The sequence below is a fragment of the Quercus robur genome, chromosome 5, assembly GCF_932294415.1.
Source record: "Quercus robur chromosome 5, dhQueRobu3.1, whole genome shotgun sequence".
Taxonomy (NCBI): domain Eukaryota; kingdom Viridiplantae; phylum Streptophyta; class Magnoliopsida; order Fagales; family Fagaceae; genus Quercus; species Quercus robur.
The window spans coordinates 1,353,942-1,371,831 of NC_065538.1; the positions used below are offsets into that span (position 1 = coordinate 1,353,942).

General features: G+C 31.9%; 2 protein-coding genes across 2 annotated transcripts; both read left to right on the forward strand.

The window, feature by feature from the left end:
• Window positions 1–1,558: 1,558 nt before the first annotated feature.
• Window positions 1,559–6,297, forward strand: LOC126724796 (GDSL esterase/lipase 1-like). The gene is made up of 5 exons (XM_050429188.1): window positions 1,559–1,974; window positions 2,063–2,184; window positions 3,191–3,415; window positions 3,521–3,776; window positions 5,895–6,297. Exons 1-5 carry the CDS (start codon window positions 1,716–1,718, stop codon window positions 6,131–6,133), a joined length of 1,101 nt encoding a protein of 366 aa, XP_050285145.1. The 5' UTR covers window positions 1,559–1,715; the 3' UTR covers window positions 6,134–6,297.
• A 3,851-nt stretch (window positions 6,298–10,148) lies between these two features.
• LOC126724797 (GDSL esterase/lipase 1-like) lies at window positions 10,149–16,482 on the forward strand. Its single transcript, XM_050429189.1, has 5 exons — window positions 10,149–10,461; window positions 10,552–10,673; window positions 15,067–15,291; window positions 15,401–15,656; window positions 16,109–16,482. Exons 1-5 carry the CDS (start codon window positions 10,206–10,208, stop codon window positions 16,345–16,347), a joined length of 1,098 nt encoding a protein of 365 aa, XP_050285146.1. The 5' UTR covers window positions 10,149–10,205; the 3' UTR covers window positions 16,348–16,482.
• The last annotated feature ends 1,408 nt before the right edge of the window (window positions 16,483–17,890 follow it).

A 17,890-nucleotide genomic window follows, 5' to 3' on the forward strand; every position in this document is an offset into this window, starting at 1 on the left:
ATTTCATTTTGTATTCCAGTCCTCCTGTGGACTTAATTTCTTGTTTAGAGGCTGATTGTCGTGGCTTGTACAGCAGCAGGATTTGTTTTGATCCTGGGCTCTCTGTGTAGTTGTGAATGAAATCTCCCTATTTACCAAAAAAAAAAAAAAAAAAAGGAAAATAAAAGTACCAAATGTGACCTAAGTATTTGAAGGAAAGCAGATCTATTTACCATGTCTCATTGTTTGGTGAGTTTGATTCGGCTTTTTGAAATTGTGATTTTTGAAAAAGTGATGACTTTAAAAAGTGTCAATATGAAGATATGATTTTTGAAATAGTTGAATACTTGAATGCTTGAAAAAAAAAAAAAAAAAAAAAAAAAAAAAAAAAAAAAAAATTGTTTGGCACGTTGGCTAGCACTTATCAAAATTTTGGTTTGAAGTGTAAATTACCAAAAAAGGACAAATATACACACACATATATAAAGAGAATTTCATTTATTTTTATGGATTCACCTTCTTTATTTTTTTTTAATGTTTTAATTATTTGTTATTACTATCAATGAATTTTTATCAATAGTAGTTAATTCTTTAATTTTTCATGAGCACAAATTCAAAAATGATGGTGCAAAAATGATAAAAAAATATACCAATTCTGTTCATAGTGCATTTATATTTGATTAGCTTTATTAGTTGATAAAATCTAATAAAATTAGATTTAAAAATAAAATTAAATAATGTTACATATATAATAATTTCACAATAAATTCTAGATAACAAGTTATTAATGGTAAATAAAAAGTAGCGAAGTTCAAAACTTCAAGTGATAATCAATAACATTTTGCCATCTAAGATTTGTTATTATGAAAATATTATGGACATATCATTATTCTAAGATTAAATCCACAAATCTTATCCAAAAAAATCTACCCCACCAATAGGTAGGTAACACTTCACTTCAAACAATGGGCTTGTTTGGTGAGTTAGTTTGAGTAATGTTGTTTGAGTGTTTTTGATATACGTGTAGGTAAAAAAGTGTGTGGAAATGTGTGTTATATTGTTTAAAATGTGTATTTTTGTGTTTGTGAAAAAGTTTCATGCTTTATCACTCTCCATTTTTTTCAACTTTCTATCTCCTCCCAATTCCCAACAGGTTCTCTCTCTTGTTTATGAGCAATATAAAAAATAATAATAATAATAATAATAATAATAATAATAAAATAAAAAAAACTACAATCAGAATAAATCATGGCAAAAAAAAATGCTGTGAATATAAGCAATATTACATGTACAAACTACTTTGTAATATTTTTTATAAAATATTAATGTGGTCAATTTCATATTAATTTTCATCTAAACTCATCATTAATATTACTTTTTTTTTTTTTTTTACTAAAAATTACTTACCATATTAATAATTTGGAAAAAAAATTATAAAATATCTTGCACCTCTACCCTTTTTATTTTTTATTTTTTAATGAATACCGTAATTGTTGCTTTGTATTACTCAAAGGCTGGTATTATACTATAAAGAAACTAATAAATATAATATAAAACATAACATCATATACACCCTTACCCAGAAAAGAAAAGAACGGAGAAAAAGGAATCTTTTTCAGGTCAATGTCGCAGTACTAGAATTTTGGATATATAAAAAGTGGGAGTGATTTAGAGGAACCCAGCAATACAGGAGGAGCAACAGTGAGGCTTCGCATAAAGCTGATACATATTAGCTCATGGTGAGTCTAAGCTACCTGTTCTGTGTGTTTGTGAGCCTTCTTGATGATGACCCAGTCAGCTGCCATGTTCAGTCCAAGCCAGAGGGAGAACATAAGACCTTGTTTGTATTTGGGGACTCACTCTTTGATCCAGGCAACAACAAGTACCTCAATTCTAGTGTGGAAGGTGGATCAATTTCATGGCCATATGGGGAAACTTTCTTCAACCATTCCACTGGGAGACTCTCTGATGGCCGTATAGTCCCTGACTTTGTTGGTAACTAACACTTCATATTGCCTCACTATAACATGTAGATTGGTTTGTGTACTTAAATTGTGACACTTTTTTCTTTCAATGGCTGCAGCCCAGTTTGCCGAATTGCCTATACTTCCTCCATACTTACAACCAATTGCACATCATTTCACCGATGGGACTAACTTTGCTTCGGCTGGAGGAGGTGTTCTTGTTCAAACTCACCCTGGAACGGTATGTAGATCATTTTCTATTTAAGACTTAGTTATGGGTGGATTCAGCTTCCCACCTTTTTTGTTCAAGAAAAAAAGTAGAACTAAGCTCAAAGCATGTCTGATGATGCTGCTAAAGATATGTGGGGAAATGACATTAAATGGGTTTGTGACCTTTTTCCTGTTTTGAAAAATGCTGAAGTTTGTTTGTGAGATTCCATGGGAGGAATTAATATAGGATAGCACATAATCCAAAAGCTTAACTTATGAATTTGGGTCCAATTTATGTTATAACCAACAAATTCATTACTAATTTTAGTATAAAAGGCTTACAATTATGACAATGACTACAATTATGTAGGATGCACAAGTATGAGTACGATACAACTACATGAGAAATTTTTGAAAAATTATAACATAATACGGCAATTAGGACATTGTTACGACACAGGCACAGCACCTCAAATGAAGTGTCCGCATATCCTAAAGAATTAGTGCCTTATAAATAACATAATATAATGTAGGAAAAAGAACACAAAACCTCCTATGTGGTTTATCAATAAAACACTTCTTTTATCTGTAAACCCGTTAAACATCCATTCAAATGAACAATGAGTTCCTCATTTGATGACATGTCTAAATTTAGAGATGCATTTTTACATAAAACAATAGCGTTGGAGGTTATGTATTACATACAAAACCTCAAGGAGGCTCCTTGTTATTGAGAAAACAACGGGATTTTGTCTATTTTTCTCAATTTTTAAATTACATTTTTGTTGTAGTTGATAAGTTGACACATTAGTCTGTAAAATGTATGCTTTGTTCTTACATCAAAAAATTGAAGGAAAGCCTATTGTCTTTGACGGTTTGGCCTACTAGCTGGATGGAAACTTTGTGCTACATCTGAAAATCATGGAAATAAATGCACTCTTTGAAGTGGGCAGTTTTACTGAAAAATCACTGATAAACATAGTTAGTAATGCAAGGAAATGTTACTCTTAATAGCATAATTGTCCTTTTCTCTTCAGATAAATCTCCCAGCGCAGCTAAGCTATTTTAAGGCTGTAGTGAAGTCACTAAAGCAGAAACTAGGCGATGTAGAAGCCAAGAAGGTGCTGATGAGAGCTGTGTACTTGTTTAGCATTGGAGGAAACGATTACTTCAGCTTTTACTCGGAGAACCCCAATGCTTCTCAGTCCTACCGAAGACAATACGTGGGGATGGTCATAGGCAACTTGACTGGTGTGCTCAAAGTAAGAAAATCACTGTGAATAAATTATTTTTTGGAAGTATTTTACTTCAAAGACAGTATTCAATAAGTTGGTCTGTTTTTGATTTTTAACATTTTTCTTTTTCAGGAAATATATGATTTAGGAGGAAGGAAAATTGCATTTCAGAATGCAGGGCCTTTGGGTTGCCTACCAGCCATGAAAGCAAGGAGTCCCCAACTTGGTAGTGGATGTGCTGAAGAACCCTCAGCTTTGGCAAGACTACACAACAGAGCTCTAGCCAATGTGCTTAAAAAATTAGAGAGCAAGTTACCAGGATTCAAATATTCAATCTTTGATTACTACAACGCACTTGGAGACAGAGTGAACAACCCTTCAAAATATGGTAGGCTGTGACCACAACCTGCATATCATGCTTCTGCCTTGTTAGATTTACCTTTAGAGCAACCATGCATTAGTGCTAAGGACAACAAATTTTCACCATCTATTAGTTTGAAAGAGTAGTGTGTTGAGTAAAATACGTGAACAAATACACTTTTATCTTTAATTACAACACTTTTTACAAGCATTATTATTGCACCAGTGCACACACAGCACTTTTACATTCACACACACTTGACCTTACACCTTACTTCTATACATCTAGCTACTAACACAATGACACAACTACTTCTTTACTTTACAGTGCTGACACACTTCACCTCACTTGCTTCACATCATCTCACTTCACCTCACACCACTTCACTTATTACAAGTGGGAACCAAAGTTCCTATTTATATAAGTTGGAGATCGGTTAAGTAACCGACATTGAAGCTTCTTGCTTCATTTAATTTCTGCCACTAGAGTTCTAGTAGTTCCTAGGCCATAGCTTTTTAATTTTTTAATTTCTAACCCATGACAGCTTCTAGAGTATCCTTTTTTCTTTGTCTCTTTAGCTTCAGTTCTACAATCTTATACGCTCTAGCTTATTTATTTCTTGTCCAAATCAACTTCTAGAACACTAGTCAAATTGTGGCTCTACAAAGTGATATCTAGGGATTTCCAGAGAAAGAGAGAGAGACAGTGCTTGATGTTTAACATAGAGTGAACGGAAGCTGGCTCAAATCAACAGCCAGACTTTCTATGTGTATTTCATTTATATATAATTACAAGCAAGATATTTGCAAAGGAGATCACGATAGAAAACAGAACAAGCTTATCTACTATACAACTTATCCATATCTATATAGCTAAGGCAATCATATTTGAAACTAAACCATCTGCTATCTATTGTTACTTGGAGCTTTATCTTTATCTTCACTTGGAACTTTATCTTCAATAGAATTTGTTTTACTCTGATCCATATTGCTAACAGTCCCCCGCAAGCTGATGGGGAGGGAATGAACCATCAGCTTGATCCTCAAAGATAAAAATCAAGAAGAAGATAAGCCCTTGGTAAAAATATCTGCTGGCTGGTTATTTGAAGAAATATAATGGGCAGCAATATCCTTATTGAAAACTTTTTCTTTGATGAAATGATAATCCACTTCAATGTGTTTCGTTCTAGCATGGAACACAAGATTAGAGGATAGAGACAGTGCCCCAATGCTGTCCACCCATAAGCATGGCATTGTAAAAATAGGAATTCTTAGTTCCTTAAATAGCATTCTAATCCAATATATTTTAGCAATGGAAAATGCCATTGAACCATACTCAGCCTCAGTGCTTGAACGTGCACAACTGGTTGCTTTTTAGCTGTCCAAGATATAAGACAAGGACCAACATAAATGGCATAACCAGTAGTAGATTTTCTGTCATCAGGACTACCAGCCCAATCTGAGTCACAACAACCATTCAATTTTAGTGAGCCTTAGTTTAGTGCAATCCATAATCAACAGTTCCCTTTAGATAGTGTAGGACACGCTTGGCTATTAGATGCACTATAGTTGGAGCATGAAGGAATTGACATAGTTGATTGACACTATAGGCTATATAGAAAACAGAACAAGCTTATCTACTTACAACTTATCCATATCTATATAGCCAAGGCAAACATATTTGAAACTAAACCATCTGCTATCTATTGTTACTTGGAGATTTATCTTTATCTTCACTTGGAACTTTATCTTCAATATTACTCTGATCCATATTGCTAACACTTTTTTACAATCATTGATGTGGCAAATTGTAATTCAAACTATCACTTTCATATGAACTCACTATTGACATCATTTTTATTAACACCAATCATAACATTCCACTATAGCAGTTCTGAAAAAATTGTGAAATCATTGTTCCTAAACTTATTCTTATAATAAATCTAAGGACAAAAAATTTCATAACCATTCAAAATGGTGTATTGTGATTGGTACTTAATAAAAATGCTACAATGTGAAAGTGATGTTGCTCCAATCATCATTTGCACCTCAACAAGTTAAGGGGGAAAACAATTGGGAAAAAAGTTGTCCCTAACATTGCGCCTACCTTTATCTTTGTTGTAACTTTTTTCCTTTGCTTTTTTAGGCTTCAAGAATGGTAAAGCTGCATGCTGTGGCAGTGGGGCATATAGGGGAATGAATTGTGGAGGAGGAAGAAATGGAACAGAACCATATGATTTATGCAGTAATCCTAGTGAGTATGTGTGGTTTGATGGTGGCCATACTACTGAAACAGCCAACCGCCAGTTAGCTGAGCTGATTTGGAGTGGAGCACCAAATGTCACAGGCCCTTACAATGTGCAACAACTATTTGGACATGCATAATAGTATATCTATTTGTGACCAGTTAAAATCATATCTAGCTTTCTTGTTATGTTTTTGGAGGTAACACCGTCACTTGTAGATGTAAACCACTCCATTTGAATAATATACTCATTTCTATTGCAGAGCCAAAAAAAAAGGAGAAATTTGTTAGTATTTCAATTTCTTATGCTTGACCATATTTCACTTAACTTTTTTTTTTTTTATTTTAACATGATAAATATGTTGACATTTTATAGCAAATTGCAGTAATTGAGGTGTTAAAAATCAAATAAAATAACAATATGGTTACAAAGGGAAATTCTGACAGGAAGAACACTTTGAGGGTTCAAAGTCTACTCTCAATGAAAGAATGCGCTTGTGAAATCAAAGTTGTACTAGTAGAATTAACCCTAATTCCAATTTGCTACCTCCACTAGAACTCTTCCACTATGGATCTCTTCACACGAACAACCTAGTCCGTGATTTCAAGTACCTACTTGAAATTTCTCGTGTGTATATGTATATATTTGTATATGTTGTAGCAACTTCAGTCTTTCACCAATCTTCTAATTCTTCAATGTTGTTGGTGATAGAGATATTCACTTGACAAAAAACCCTGAGACCTAAGTGCATATCTAATGCAACTCTCTCCCTCAAAAGCTTAATTAATTCACATTTCAAACTTAGGGTCTGTTTTGATACAGTTGAAAATTGAAAATTGAAACTGAAAACTAAAAAACACTGTAGCAAAATAATTTTTAAATGTGTGAATAGTACCGTGGGACCCATTTTTAATTAAAAAGTTACTGAAAAGTGAAATTTGTGAGTCCGTAAACAGTGCACGATGTGCACTGATTGGCTGAAAATAATTTGACAAGTCAAACTTTGCAGCTACTGTTCATGCACAGTGCATGAACAGTAGCTGTAACAGCCCTAAAACGAGTGAAAAAAAAAAAAAAAAAAAAAAAAAAAAAAAAAAACGCAGACGCAAACATTTCAGTCGAATCCAAACGTACTCTTAGAGTTCCCTTATATACTTTAGAAATGTATGGCACAAATGCCAATGCTTAAGTCGATCATGTGCCTGAATCTTGAATTTAAAAATTTTGAGACTCGATTAGTCGAATGATGTCAAGATTGCAATCAATCTCAAGTGAATCTCGATTTGTCAAGTGAATCTCAAATCATTTCCTTGTTCCCTTCTTTAAAAACATCTAAATAAAGTGAATTAAACCAATATCAATCCAAATGGATGCTAGAACTAATTGAATTCCAAAAACAAAAAGCTCAATTAGGCGTGACAGTAGACACTAGACAGCTTAAGCCAAGTCCAACACAAAAAAAAAAAAAATAAAGGGAGACCATACAACTAACTATTTATCAATTAGTTATAAATTAATACATGTCCCAAAAGTTGAAACTCTAGTAAAAGCGGACGCCATAAGTTAAAATTCTCTCTAAAAAAAAAATGTGTCCCAAAAATTACAATGTGCAACAACTATTTGGACATGCATAATTTTGCTGAATATAACTCTTATGAACAATTAATATCATATCTATCTTTCTTGAGATGTTTTGGCCTTTTGGAGGAAACACGGTCACTTGTAGATGTAAACTGCTCCCTTTTAATAATACAGGCATTTCTATTGCAGAGCCAAAAAAAAAAAGGGGGAATTCGTTGGTATTTCATTTTCTTATGCTTGACCATATATACATAAATTTCTTTATCTTCATTTAATAACAAGTGATTTTCTAAAAATCATAATTATATGCCTGAGCAATTTTCAATCTTCTTGTAAATCATGGACAAACCATCATGAATCCCCTTGGCAATTGTCATTTGTAGCAAATGTCCTCAATAAAATATTGTAACTAAGCTGGATGTTCCATCAAAGTTTTTCTTTTTCCTTTTTTACAAAATCAACATGTACTACATCAAGTGAAACATAAAGGCTATTGGCAGAACATCTATGGAAATGTTATCATTTTTTTTTTTTTTTTGACAGAATCAATATGAACAATAGGAAAAAGGTTATTTTATTCCTATAAATTCCATGGAAATGTCCTGCAATGAGAAAGCAGCATAAAGTTACATTGATATTTAGACTCGTCTTCTTCTTTTTTCCAAAAAGTTTAGACACAAATTTTTTCACTCCTGCTGATCTAGGATGCACGAACACAAACACAGTTACAACACAATGACACGAGTAATTTTGAAAAATTATAACATAAAATGACAAGTATGACACCAGTATGACACTAGTGTACGAGACGGATATAACACAAGTACGGTATCCTAAATGAAGTGTTCGTGCATCCTAACTATTGATATGACATGTTATAATTTTTTTTTTTTTTTTTTGAGAAATAATTACAACATGTTGCTAACACCGCAGTTCGAACCCTTTCCCTCCTAGACCCCCAAGCACTTTGTGCATGGGGAGGTGCCAATTTAACTACAAGGCCTTTGGCGACATGTTATAATTGATAGATAATAAAAGTAGTACAAGTAATGGATCCATATGAAAATGATGTTATTTTAATCATAACTTACCACCTTTAACAAGATATAAAATAATCATGAATAAAGTTTTGTCCTTAATATTGCTTCATTATCAAAAATTAGTGCTCTATTTTTGTTTCCTTCTCTTGATGTGTAAAGAATTTGGGTGGTAATATGACATAATAGTCATGAAGAATATCAAAATTTTTTTTTTTTTGCTGAATAATTTTATTTTAATTTAACTGGTAAGCACATCATAACTGTATAGATCCCTGGAGATCTTGTTTCACACCCACGCTATGAGACACCATGAAAATGAACAACACCCCCCCCCCCCCCCCAAATAGATATGATTCTTTGCATATTTTTATATTTATATAAAAAAAATTATGCATTAAAACTACCCTTGCATTAATTTATATTTATATAAAAAAATTATGCATTAAAATTATTGGAAAAACTATGAATTTTATGCGCATACTTTTCTTGACTCAAATATTTTCAGTATTAATTTCTTTAGTAAGCCAATGAAATAGCAGTAAACTAAAACATTCAAATATGTTCAGTATAATTTTTTATTTGTCTTATCCAGTACTGAATATGTGTTTGAAGAGCGTTCTCCATGTTTGGACTGGTGGTGGTCAAGTCTCTTTCCCTTCTTTCTCGGGATATGTGTGAATATGACAATTTTGTTTGGATTTGATTAGCTCAAGAACAGTCTTACGAAGAGGAAGAGTATTCTTGAGCCATAACTTCGTAATTTTTACAAATATACTTTTAGATCTTTATTGTTCTGTTTTTGCTATATTTTTTGTGCTTTTACCAGTAGAAGCGATGAGGTGTGTTGCTGAAGTTTAACAGAAGTGATCTCAAGTGGACAGAATAATGTTCATAACAAATTTGCTATTAACATTATTTCGCTTGAATTCACTATCAACATTACTTTTATCATACCTCTTTTATTGGGATTATAGCAATATTTTTTTTTCACTTGAATTCATTATTAAGCTTATTTTTATCATACACACAAAAAAAAAAAAACTTGTATGCAATTATAAAAAACAAATGGGTAGTTATAATAAATCCACCTAAGGTTAAACTCGTTTTCATGTTGCCTACTAATTAATAGTTCTAAAGTGATGCTAATAGCAAATTCAAGTGAAAATAATATTCACAATAAATCATGTCATTAATTAATTGTGAAAAAAAAAACCTATAAATGGTCATATAATAAAAGTTATGTTATATATTAGTGAATTCAAATGAAGATAATGTTTTACTTAAAAAAAAAAAAATGAAGATAATGTTCATGATAAATCATGCCATTAATTATTCGTGAAATAAAAACTATAAATAGTCACGTAATAAAAGTGATGTTAATAACGAATTCAAGTAAAAATAATGTTGCTATAATCATAATAAATTATCTCATTAATTGTGAATGGTTGCCCAAAAAAGAATAAGAAAAAAAAGAATCTGCATTGAAGTCATTGTCGCCGTGCTAGAATTTTGGATATATAAAAGGTGGGAGTGTTAAGAGGAATCCACCACACAGTGAGGCTTTGCATAAAAGCTGAGACATATTAGCTAATGGCGAGTCTAAGCTACTTTTTCTGTGTGTTTGTGAGCCTTCTCAACCTAATCAGCTGCCATGTTCAGTCCAAGCCAAATGGAGAACATAAGACCTTGTTCGTATTTGGGGACTCACTCTTTGATCCAGGCAACAATCAGTACCTCAATGGTAGTAGTGTGGAAGGTGGATCAATTTCTTGGCCATATGGAGAAACCTACTTCAACCATTCCACTGGGAGACTCTCTGATGGCCGTTTAGTCCCAGACTTTATTGGTAAGCAACACATCATATATGTTACTATAACATGATGCAGATTAGTTTTTGTACTTAATTGTTAACACTGTTCTCTTACAATGGTTGCAGCCCAGATTGCCATGTTGCCTATACTTCCACCATACCTACAACCAATTGCACATCGTTTCACTTATGGGGCTAACTTTGCTTCAGCTGGAGCAGGTGTTCTTGTTCAAACTCACCCTGGAACGGTATGTAGATCATTTTCCATTTAAGAATTAGTCATGGGTGGAGTCAGCATCACCCATTTTTTTGTTCAAGAAAAAACAATAGAACTTACGACACATTTGGTACATTAGGAATAGTAATGTTTGTTATTGGAAGTAAAAGATATTATAATAGAATAAGGGCATGTTCAAAGGAGAATTATTGGAATACTCCGAAAGTACCATAAATACACTCCTCATTCTCAAAAGAATTGTGAATTCTATCATAAATTTAATTAGTAGAATCCACAATTATGTAAAATGAGAGAATATGCATTTATGGTACTCTGAAAGTATTCTATAATTACTCAAATTCAAAGAATGTATGATGATGCCACTTCATATAAGTGGGGAAATGGCATTAAATGGTATTTACCCATGTAGGTAACTTTCTTTCTGTTTTGAAAAATGCCAAAGGGCATGTTTGACAAACTGTAAAAGACATTGTAACATAATAATAATTATTTTTTTTTTTTTTTTAGACTTAGACCCCTATCAAAAACTGTGTTTAACCAATTTTAAGGCCAGGTTGTTAATTAGATTTATTACGAAAGTTTTAGGTTAAACAAACAATCATCAATATTATGCACAATAGAAAATTTATTTGACACAGAAAACCTTATGAAATAAACTGTTCCAAAGGAAAAACCTAGGGGGAGTTTATCTAATCAATTCCAAGGTAACAGTTTCACTATAAAATGGAGATTTACAATCAAGAATAATCTTATTCGTAGTAAATCTAAATTTAGTTACCGAACTGAGATCTGAATCTCACAGACTTCCTTTACAATGAACTACAATAATGTGAACCTCCAATCCACGCACTTCAAAATCCCATTTAGCACCTTTGATTATAAGAATGAGGCAACAACTTCTACAACACTGGATCTTGATTTTATTCAAAGAATATCACTAGTATAAAATATGAAAGAGTTTTTGGTACAGAAACCCAATATACAGAATAGAAGGCATAAGAGGCACTTCTCTCTCTCTCTCTCTCTCTCTCTCTCTCTCTCTCTCTCTCTCTCTCTCTCTCTCTCTCTCTCTCTCTCTCTCTCTCTCTCTCTCTCTCTCTCTCTCTCTCTCTCTCTCTCTGTTACTTCGTCCTATAGAGTCTCTTTTATAGTGTAGAATAAATAGCACGAAACCCTAGTATATTAGACAATGAGCTAGGCTTTAAAATATGCAAACCGATCTAATTCACGATTTTCGATTGGTCGAACTTCAGTTTCGATTAATTGAAACTGTTAAAAATCCGGTTCCTTGAATCAGTTATTTTCCTGTCCTTGCACACTAAATACCAATTTATTGAGCATTGTCTAATCAATCCTATAGACTTTATGAGCTATATTTAGACAAGTTTGTGTTCACGTGTTAGCCAACAAAACTACAAAAGTATAGAACCTAATATTTTTTTATATTAAAAAAAAAAGTGTTGTAATGTAATAGTTATTTTTATTTCTATGGTTTAGCTATTTTATAGTTTGGTAATGTTTTTATTATATGGAATAGTCATTATTTATAAACATTTATTCTTAAGTATAATTATTCCTCTTTAAAAGTGTTATAATAACTATTATTTAGTAGGTTAATATTTGTGACTAGTGAAGATGTATCCCCACATGGCCCACAGACACTCATTCACCAGTCACAACTCGCCACATGGCAAGTTGTGACACAAAATTGTGCAATATTTGGTAGTCCTAGCACAACTCTTAATATATTTCCAAATATATAAACTTTTCATACAAACAAAACATTTATACTTTTTTTTATTAAAAAAAAATATAAATATTCTTTTTTTAGGAAAGATAATTATATAAATAAGATATTTTAAACTTTATCTTAATTGTAAAGTGCAAACTATACCCCAAAAGTTTGAGGGTGTTTGGATTTTAAACCCTAAAATTTCAGTCTTTCAAAGTTTGGATTTCATCCCATAAAATTTTATTCCTTTTGCATCAATGGCCCCTTCATCCATATTTTCCATTAAATGCCACATAAACTTGCCATGCGTGTTTAGTTTTTCCAATAAAATGATGCCCCATCATTTTTGTAGCCTAAAAAAAATTAAATAATGAAATAATTAAAAATGACATGACATAATAAAATAACTTGGCATCATTTTATTAGATGAACTAAACACACATGACAAACTTATATGGTAATTAATAGAAAATATGGATGTATGGGTTACTAATGCAAATGAAATAGAACTTCATGGTATAAAATCCAAATTCTAAAATTTCAAAATGTAAAATCCAAACACCCCCAAACTTTAGGAATGTAGTTGTAATTTAGCCTTATCTTAATATTACAACTTACAACCAAATATATGAATAAGTTTAGTTGCCATAACAAAAAAATGTTTAGTTATACATTACAACACTATTTATTTTCAGTAATAAAAATTATAATTCCTACTGTAATCATCATTCAATATATCAAACATGACCAAAGTTTGTTTGGGAAATTATAATGGAGGAATTTGTTGGGTTATAAATTGATCCCGGTTAATTAATTCAATTATCCAAGTTGATTAATTAAGTCAAATTACATGCAAATCATGGAGACACAAACAAATAACCAAATAAACTAGATTGCAACGGAAAATAACTTGACATGGTGATTTGTTGACTAATGAGGAAATCTCTCACAAGGCAAAACCTCACCAAGTAATTTTCAGGTCACCACTCCCATTAATCACTAATCAAGAATCAAGTTGTTACAGATACAAGGAATCTTACCACTAACTTGGACTAAAGTACCAACTTACAGTTGAACCTTCACTTTAATCCCCAATTAGACTTGACCTTGTAATGACTTATTCCCTTTTCACGGATCCCCGTACGTGACTAACTCATTTGCTTGATTCCAAGTACATGACTAACTCCACATGTACAACAACCCTTTGATTATTGTAATTGATTTGCAACAACTTTACATAGAAACACCAATAAAATTTTCAATTGTAAGTGCTAGAGACTTTGCTTGGTTATAGAACCCAAAGACGCATAGGAAACGCAACAAGATATCTTTCTTTTGTAGGAGGAGGCTAGGGTTTCAAAAAGAAAACCTTATGAAACTTTCTAGGGTTAGCTCTCTAGGATTAGGGTTTTCTCTCTCTACCTCCTTATTTATATAGAAGCTTAATGGGCATTTTAATGAGCTCTCCTATTCCAATAATGTTTTCTCTCCTAAACGTATTAGGTTTACACAAACCCATAAACAAATAGCCAATAGAATTCAAACATTGCAAGCTATATTAAAAATCCCATAAGCTCGATAGATCAAGAGGTATCGAGACAGGTATCGAGCTTCATTAAATCTCAATAGATCGACAGGTATCAAGATAGGTATTAGGACCTGCAGATTTAACTTTTCTTGAGTAATCTTCATGTCTTCAATGAAACTACTTGTAATGATAATCTTGAACCCACTTTGATCTACCTAATTACAAGTAAAGTGTGTTTTGTCATAAAATATGCTAATATATAAAAAATATGATCCTAACAGAATTAATTTAGGACACTACTTAACTATAAAGGTTAAGCCTATGAGTTTAGGTTCAATTATACATATTCAATAAAGTCATTATTAATTGTACTATAAATTGCTTATAAATATGATGATGAATGTAATTGATGTCACATCAATAACATAAAATTAAATAGAAAAAAGTACTTTTTAAGTACACAAAACCCCTTGTTAAAACACTTGTTTTATTTGTAAACTATTGAATATCCATTAAAATAAACGATGAGTTGCTCATGTGATAACATATATCTGTATTTAGAGTTGCATCTCACATAAACCAACATCATATGTGATCCTACATTACACTCAAAATCTCAAGGGGGTTTGGTGTTTTAGGGGAAACAACAAGGCATTAGTGCATCTTTTCCTATTTTTTAATTCATCTTTACCTTGCCTTGATAAGTTGACATATGTCTCTAAAATGTATGTTTTATTCTTTTATATATATGAAAAGTGTTACTTCTACAACACTTTAACGATAAATCTTATATAATAAGTTATTACTAGTTCTAATTACTTAAATTATTTTTTACTAGTTACATTCAATAATAACCTGTCACTTAAGATTTGTTGTGAAAGTTATGTGAAAATGTCGTGGACATAACATCTCTCTCTCTCTCTCTCTCTCTCTCTCTTTATATATATATATATATATACATATATGTATATATATATTTGGTGGTTGGCCTACTTGCTGGATGGAAACTTTGTGCTACAACTGAAAATCACGGAAATAAAAGCGCTCTTGGAAGTGGGTAGTCATGCTTAAGAATCAATGATAAAATATAGTAATGCAAGGACATTTTACTCTTAATCAGCTTAATTTTCCTTTTCTCTCCAGATAAATCTCCCAGCGCAGCTAAGCTATTTTAAGGCTGTAGTGAAGTCACTAAGGCAGAAATTAGGTGATGTAAAAGCTAAGAAGGTGGTGAAGAAAGCTGTGTACTTGTTTAGCATTGGAGGCAACGATTACTTCAGCTTTTCCTCACAGTACCCCAATGCTTCTCAGTCTGACCGAATAAAATACGTGGAGATTGTCATAGGCAACTTGACTAGTGTGCTGAAAGTAAGTTAATCACTTTGAAAAAAATTAATTTGAGGAACTATTTTAGTACAAAGACAGTGTTCAATAAGTTCGTCTATTTTTTATTTCAAAATCTTTTTTTTTTTTTCAGGACTTATATGGTTTAGGAGGAAGGAAAATTGCATTTCAGAATGCAGGGCCTTTGGGTTGCCTACCAGCCATGAAAGCAATGAATCCCCAACTTGGTGGCAAGTGTGCTAAAGAACCCTCAGCTCTTGCAAGACTACACAACAGAGCTCTAGCCAACGCCCTTAAAAAGTTAGAGAGCAAGTTACCAGGTTTCAAGTATTCAATCTTCGATTATTACAATGCGCTTCTAGACAAAGTGTACAACGCTCCAAAATATGGTAGGCTGTGACCACAATCTGCATATTATGCTTCAAACAAGTTGGATTTACCTTTACAATAACAATACATTAATACTAGGGACACAACAATTTTCACTATCTTTTTTACAATCATTGACATAGTAAATTGTAATTCGAACAATATCACTTTCATATGAACTCACTACTAAAATCACTCTTATTAGCACCAAGCATAACATGCCATTTTAGCAGTTGTAACAAAATTATGAAAATTGTTGTGTTCCTAGATTTATTGTCACAATAACTTTCACAACTGTTCATAATAGTTTGTTATAGTTAGTACATAGTAAAAATGGTGTTATGTGAAAGTAATATTGCTTCCATCAAAACTTTTAAGAAAGAAAAAAAAAAATGATGAACAAAGTTGTCCCTACTCCCTACCATTGCTCTTACCTCTATCTTTGTTGTAACTCTTTTCCTGTGTTTTTAAGGCTTCAAGAATGGTAAGGATGCATGTTGTGGCAGTGGACCATATAGGGCAATGAATTGTGGAGGAGGGAGAAATGGAAAAGAACCATTTAAGGTATGCAGTGATCCTGGTGCGTATGTGTGGTTTGATGGTGGCCATACTACTGAAGCAGCGAACAGGCAATTAGCTGAGCTGATATGGAGTGGAGAACCAAATGTCACAGGCCCTTACAATGTGAAACAACTATTTGAACAAGCGTAATTGGATCTCTTATGACCAGTTAATCATCATATGCATGTCTAGCTTTCTTGTTATGTTTTTGGAGTTGACACCGTCACTTCAGATGTAAACCACACCTTTTTAATAATATTTGCATTTCTATTACAGAGCCAAAAATATGGGAAATGTGTTTGTATTTCATTTTCTAATGCTTGACCATATATCATATAATTTTCTTCATCTTTAACATGTTAAATACGTCCACATTTTATAAACTAGTAATTTTCTCATAATCATAAGTTTGTGCCTGAGCGATTTTCAATCCTCCTGTCAATCATGGATAAACCATTATGAATCCCCTTAGCTATTGTCATTTATGGCAAATGTCCTCAGCAAAATATTTTAACTAACCTGGATGTTCCATCATTTTTTTTTTTTTAAATCAATATGAATAAGTACAACATCAAGTGAAAACATAAAGGCTATTGGCAGAACATCCATGGAGATGTTATCAAACTTTATTTCTTTTACAGAATCAATATGTACAATAAGCAAAAGGCTATTTTGTTGTTATTAATTCCATCGAAATGTCTTGCAATGAGAAAGCAACATAAAGTTACTTCGGAATTTTGACTCATTTTTATCTTTTTTCAATAAGTTTGGACACAATTTTTTTTTTTTTTTTCACAACTGCTCACATAACTTATTATAATTTGGGTCTTGTTAACGGGTATTTTTAGGGTAATGATTAATAAACCATATTTAAAAAGTTTTAATATCATTTTTATGAGAGATATAAAAAACTATTAAAATAATTAATTGTTTTATAAATTTCTATAAAAATGTTTCTAAAAATAGTTTCTAAATCATTGCCCTTGGGGCATCTGTTAACATTTTTTTTTAATTAATACACAATTAAAGCAATATTAGTGATGCACCCATATCAAAATGATGTTTTAATACACTTAGATTAGGTTAGAGTAGAATTTCTATCTTGTACCCAAAAAAATTTGATGTTTAATCATACCTTACACCTTTAACAAGTCATTAAATAAATTATGAATTAAGTTTGTTTTCCCTAATATTACTCTTTTTTTTTCCTTCCCTTGATGTATACAGAATTTGGATGGCAATACGACATTATAGTCATGAAAAATATCAATTTAATTTTAATTCATCGGTAAGACCATTATAACTCTACTAGACTCATCACACATGTTTTGTGCGTGCAATAAGGCTTTTTTTATTTTTTATTTTGAGTTTGGTGAAATAATGTTTAAAAGTGAGATGAGGCTCTTTATTTTTATTTTTATTTTTGGATTTAGTGAAATAATATTTAAAAGTGAGATAGAGATAGTTCCATAAGTTTTAGGATATTTTTGTATGTGAGAGTTGATAAAAGTTTAAAAGCCTAAAACTTAGGAACTTTTTAAAAAATAGTAAATTACTCTTTTAACTGGTTTGTGTTTTCAAATTTAAAATTATTTAAGTAAAAGATATGGGTATTTTAGAGCGTTTAAGAATTCGTGTGAAAATATTTTGGTGCACAAAATGTTGAAACCCAAACAGGAAATTCTCTTATTAA

Excerpts from the sequence above, each read along its gene's own strand:
- LOC126724796 (XM_050429188.1), top strand. The coding sequence starts at position 1,716 with ATGGTGAGTCTAAGCTACCTGTTCTGTGTGTTTGTGAGCCTTCTTGAT. Across the intron at positions 2,185-3,190 it reads TTCAAACTCACCCTGGAACG|ATAAATCTCCCAGCGCAGCT; the intron begins GTATGTAGATCA and ends TTTTCTCTTCAG. Across the intron at positions 3,416-3,520 it reads ACTTGACTGGTGTGCTCAAA|GAAATATATGATTTAGGAGG; the intron begins GTAAGAAAATCA and ends TTTCTTTTTCAG.
- LOC126724797 (XM_050429189.1), top strand. The coding sequence starts at position 10,206 with ATGGCGAGTCTAAGCTACTTTTTCTGTGTGTTTGTGAGCCTTCTCAAC. Across the intron at positions 10,462-10,551 it reads TTTAGTCCCAGACTTTATTG|CCCAGATTGCCATGTTGCCT; the intron begins GTAAGCAACACA and ends CAATGGTTGCAG. Across the intron at positions 10,674-15,066 it reads TTCAAACTCACCCTGGAACG|ATAAATCTCCCAGCGCAGCT; the intron begins GTATGTAGATCA and ends TTTTCTCTCCAG.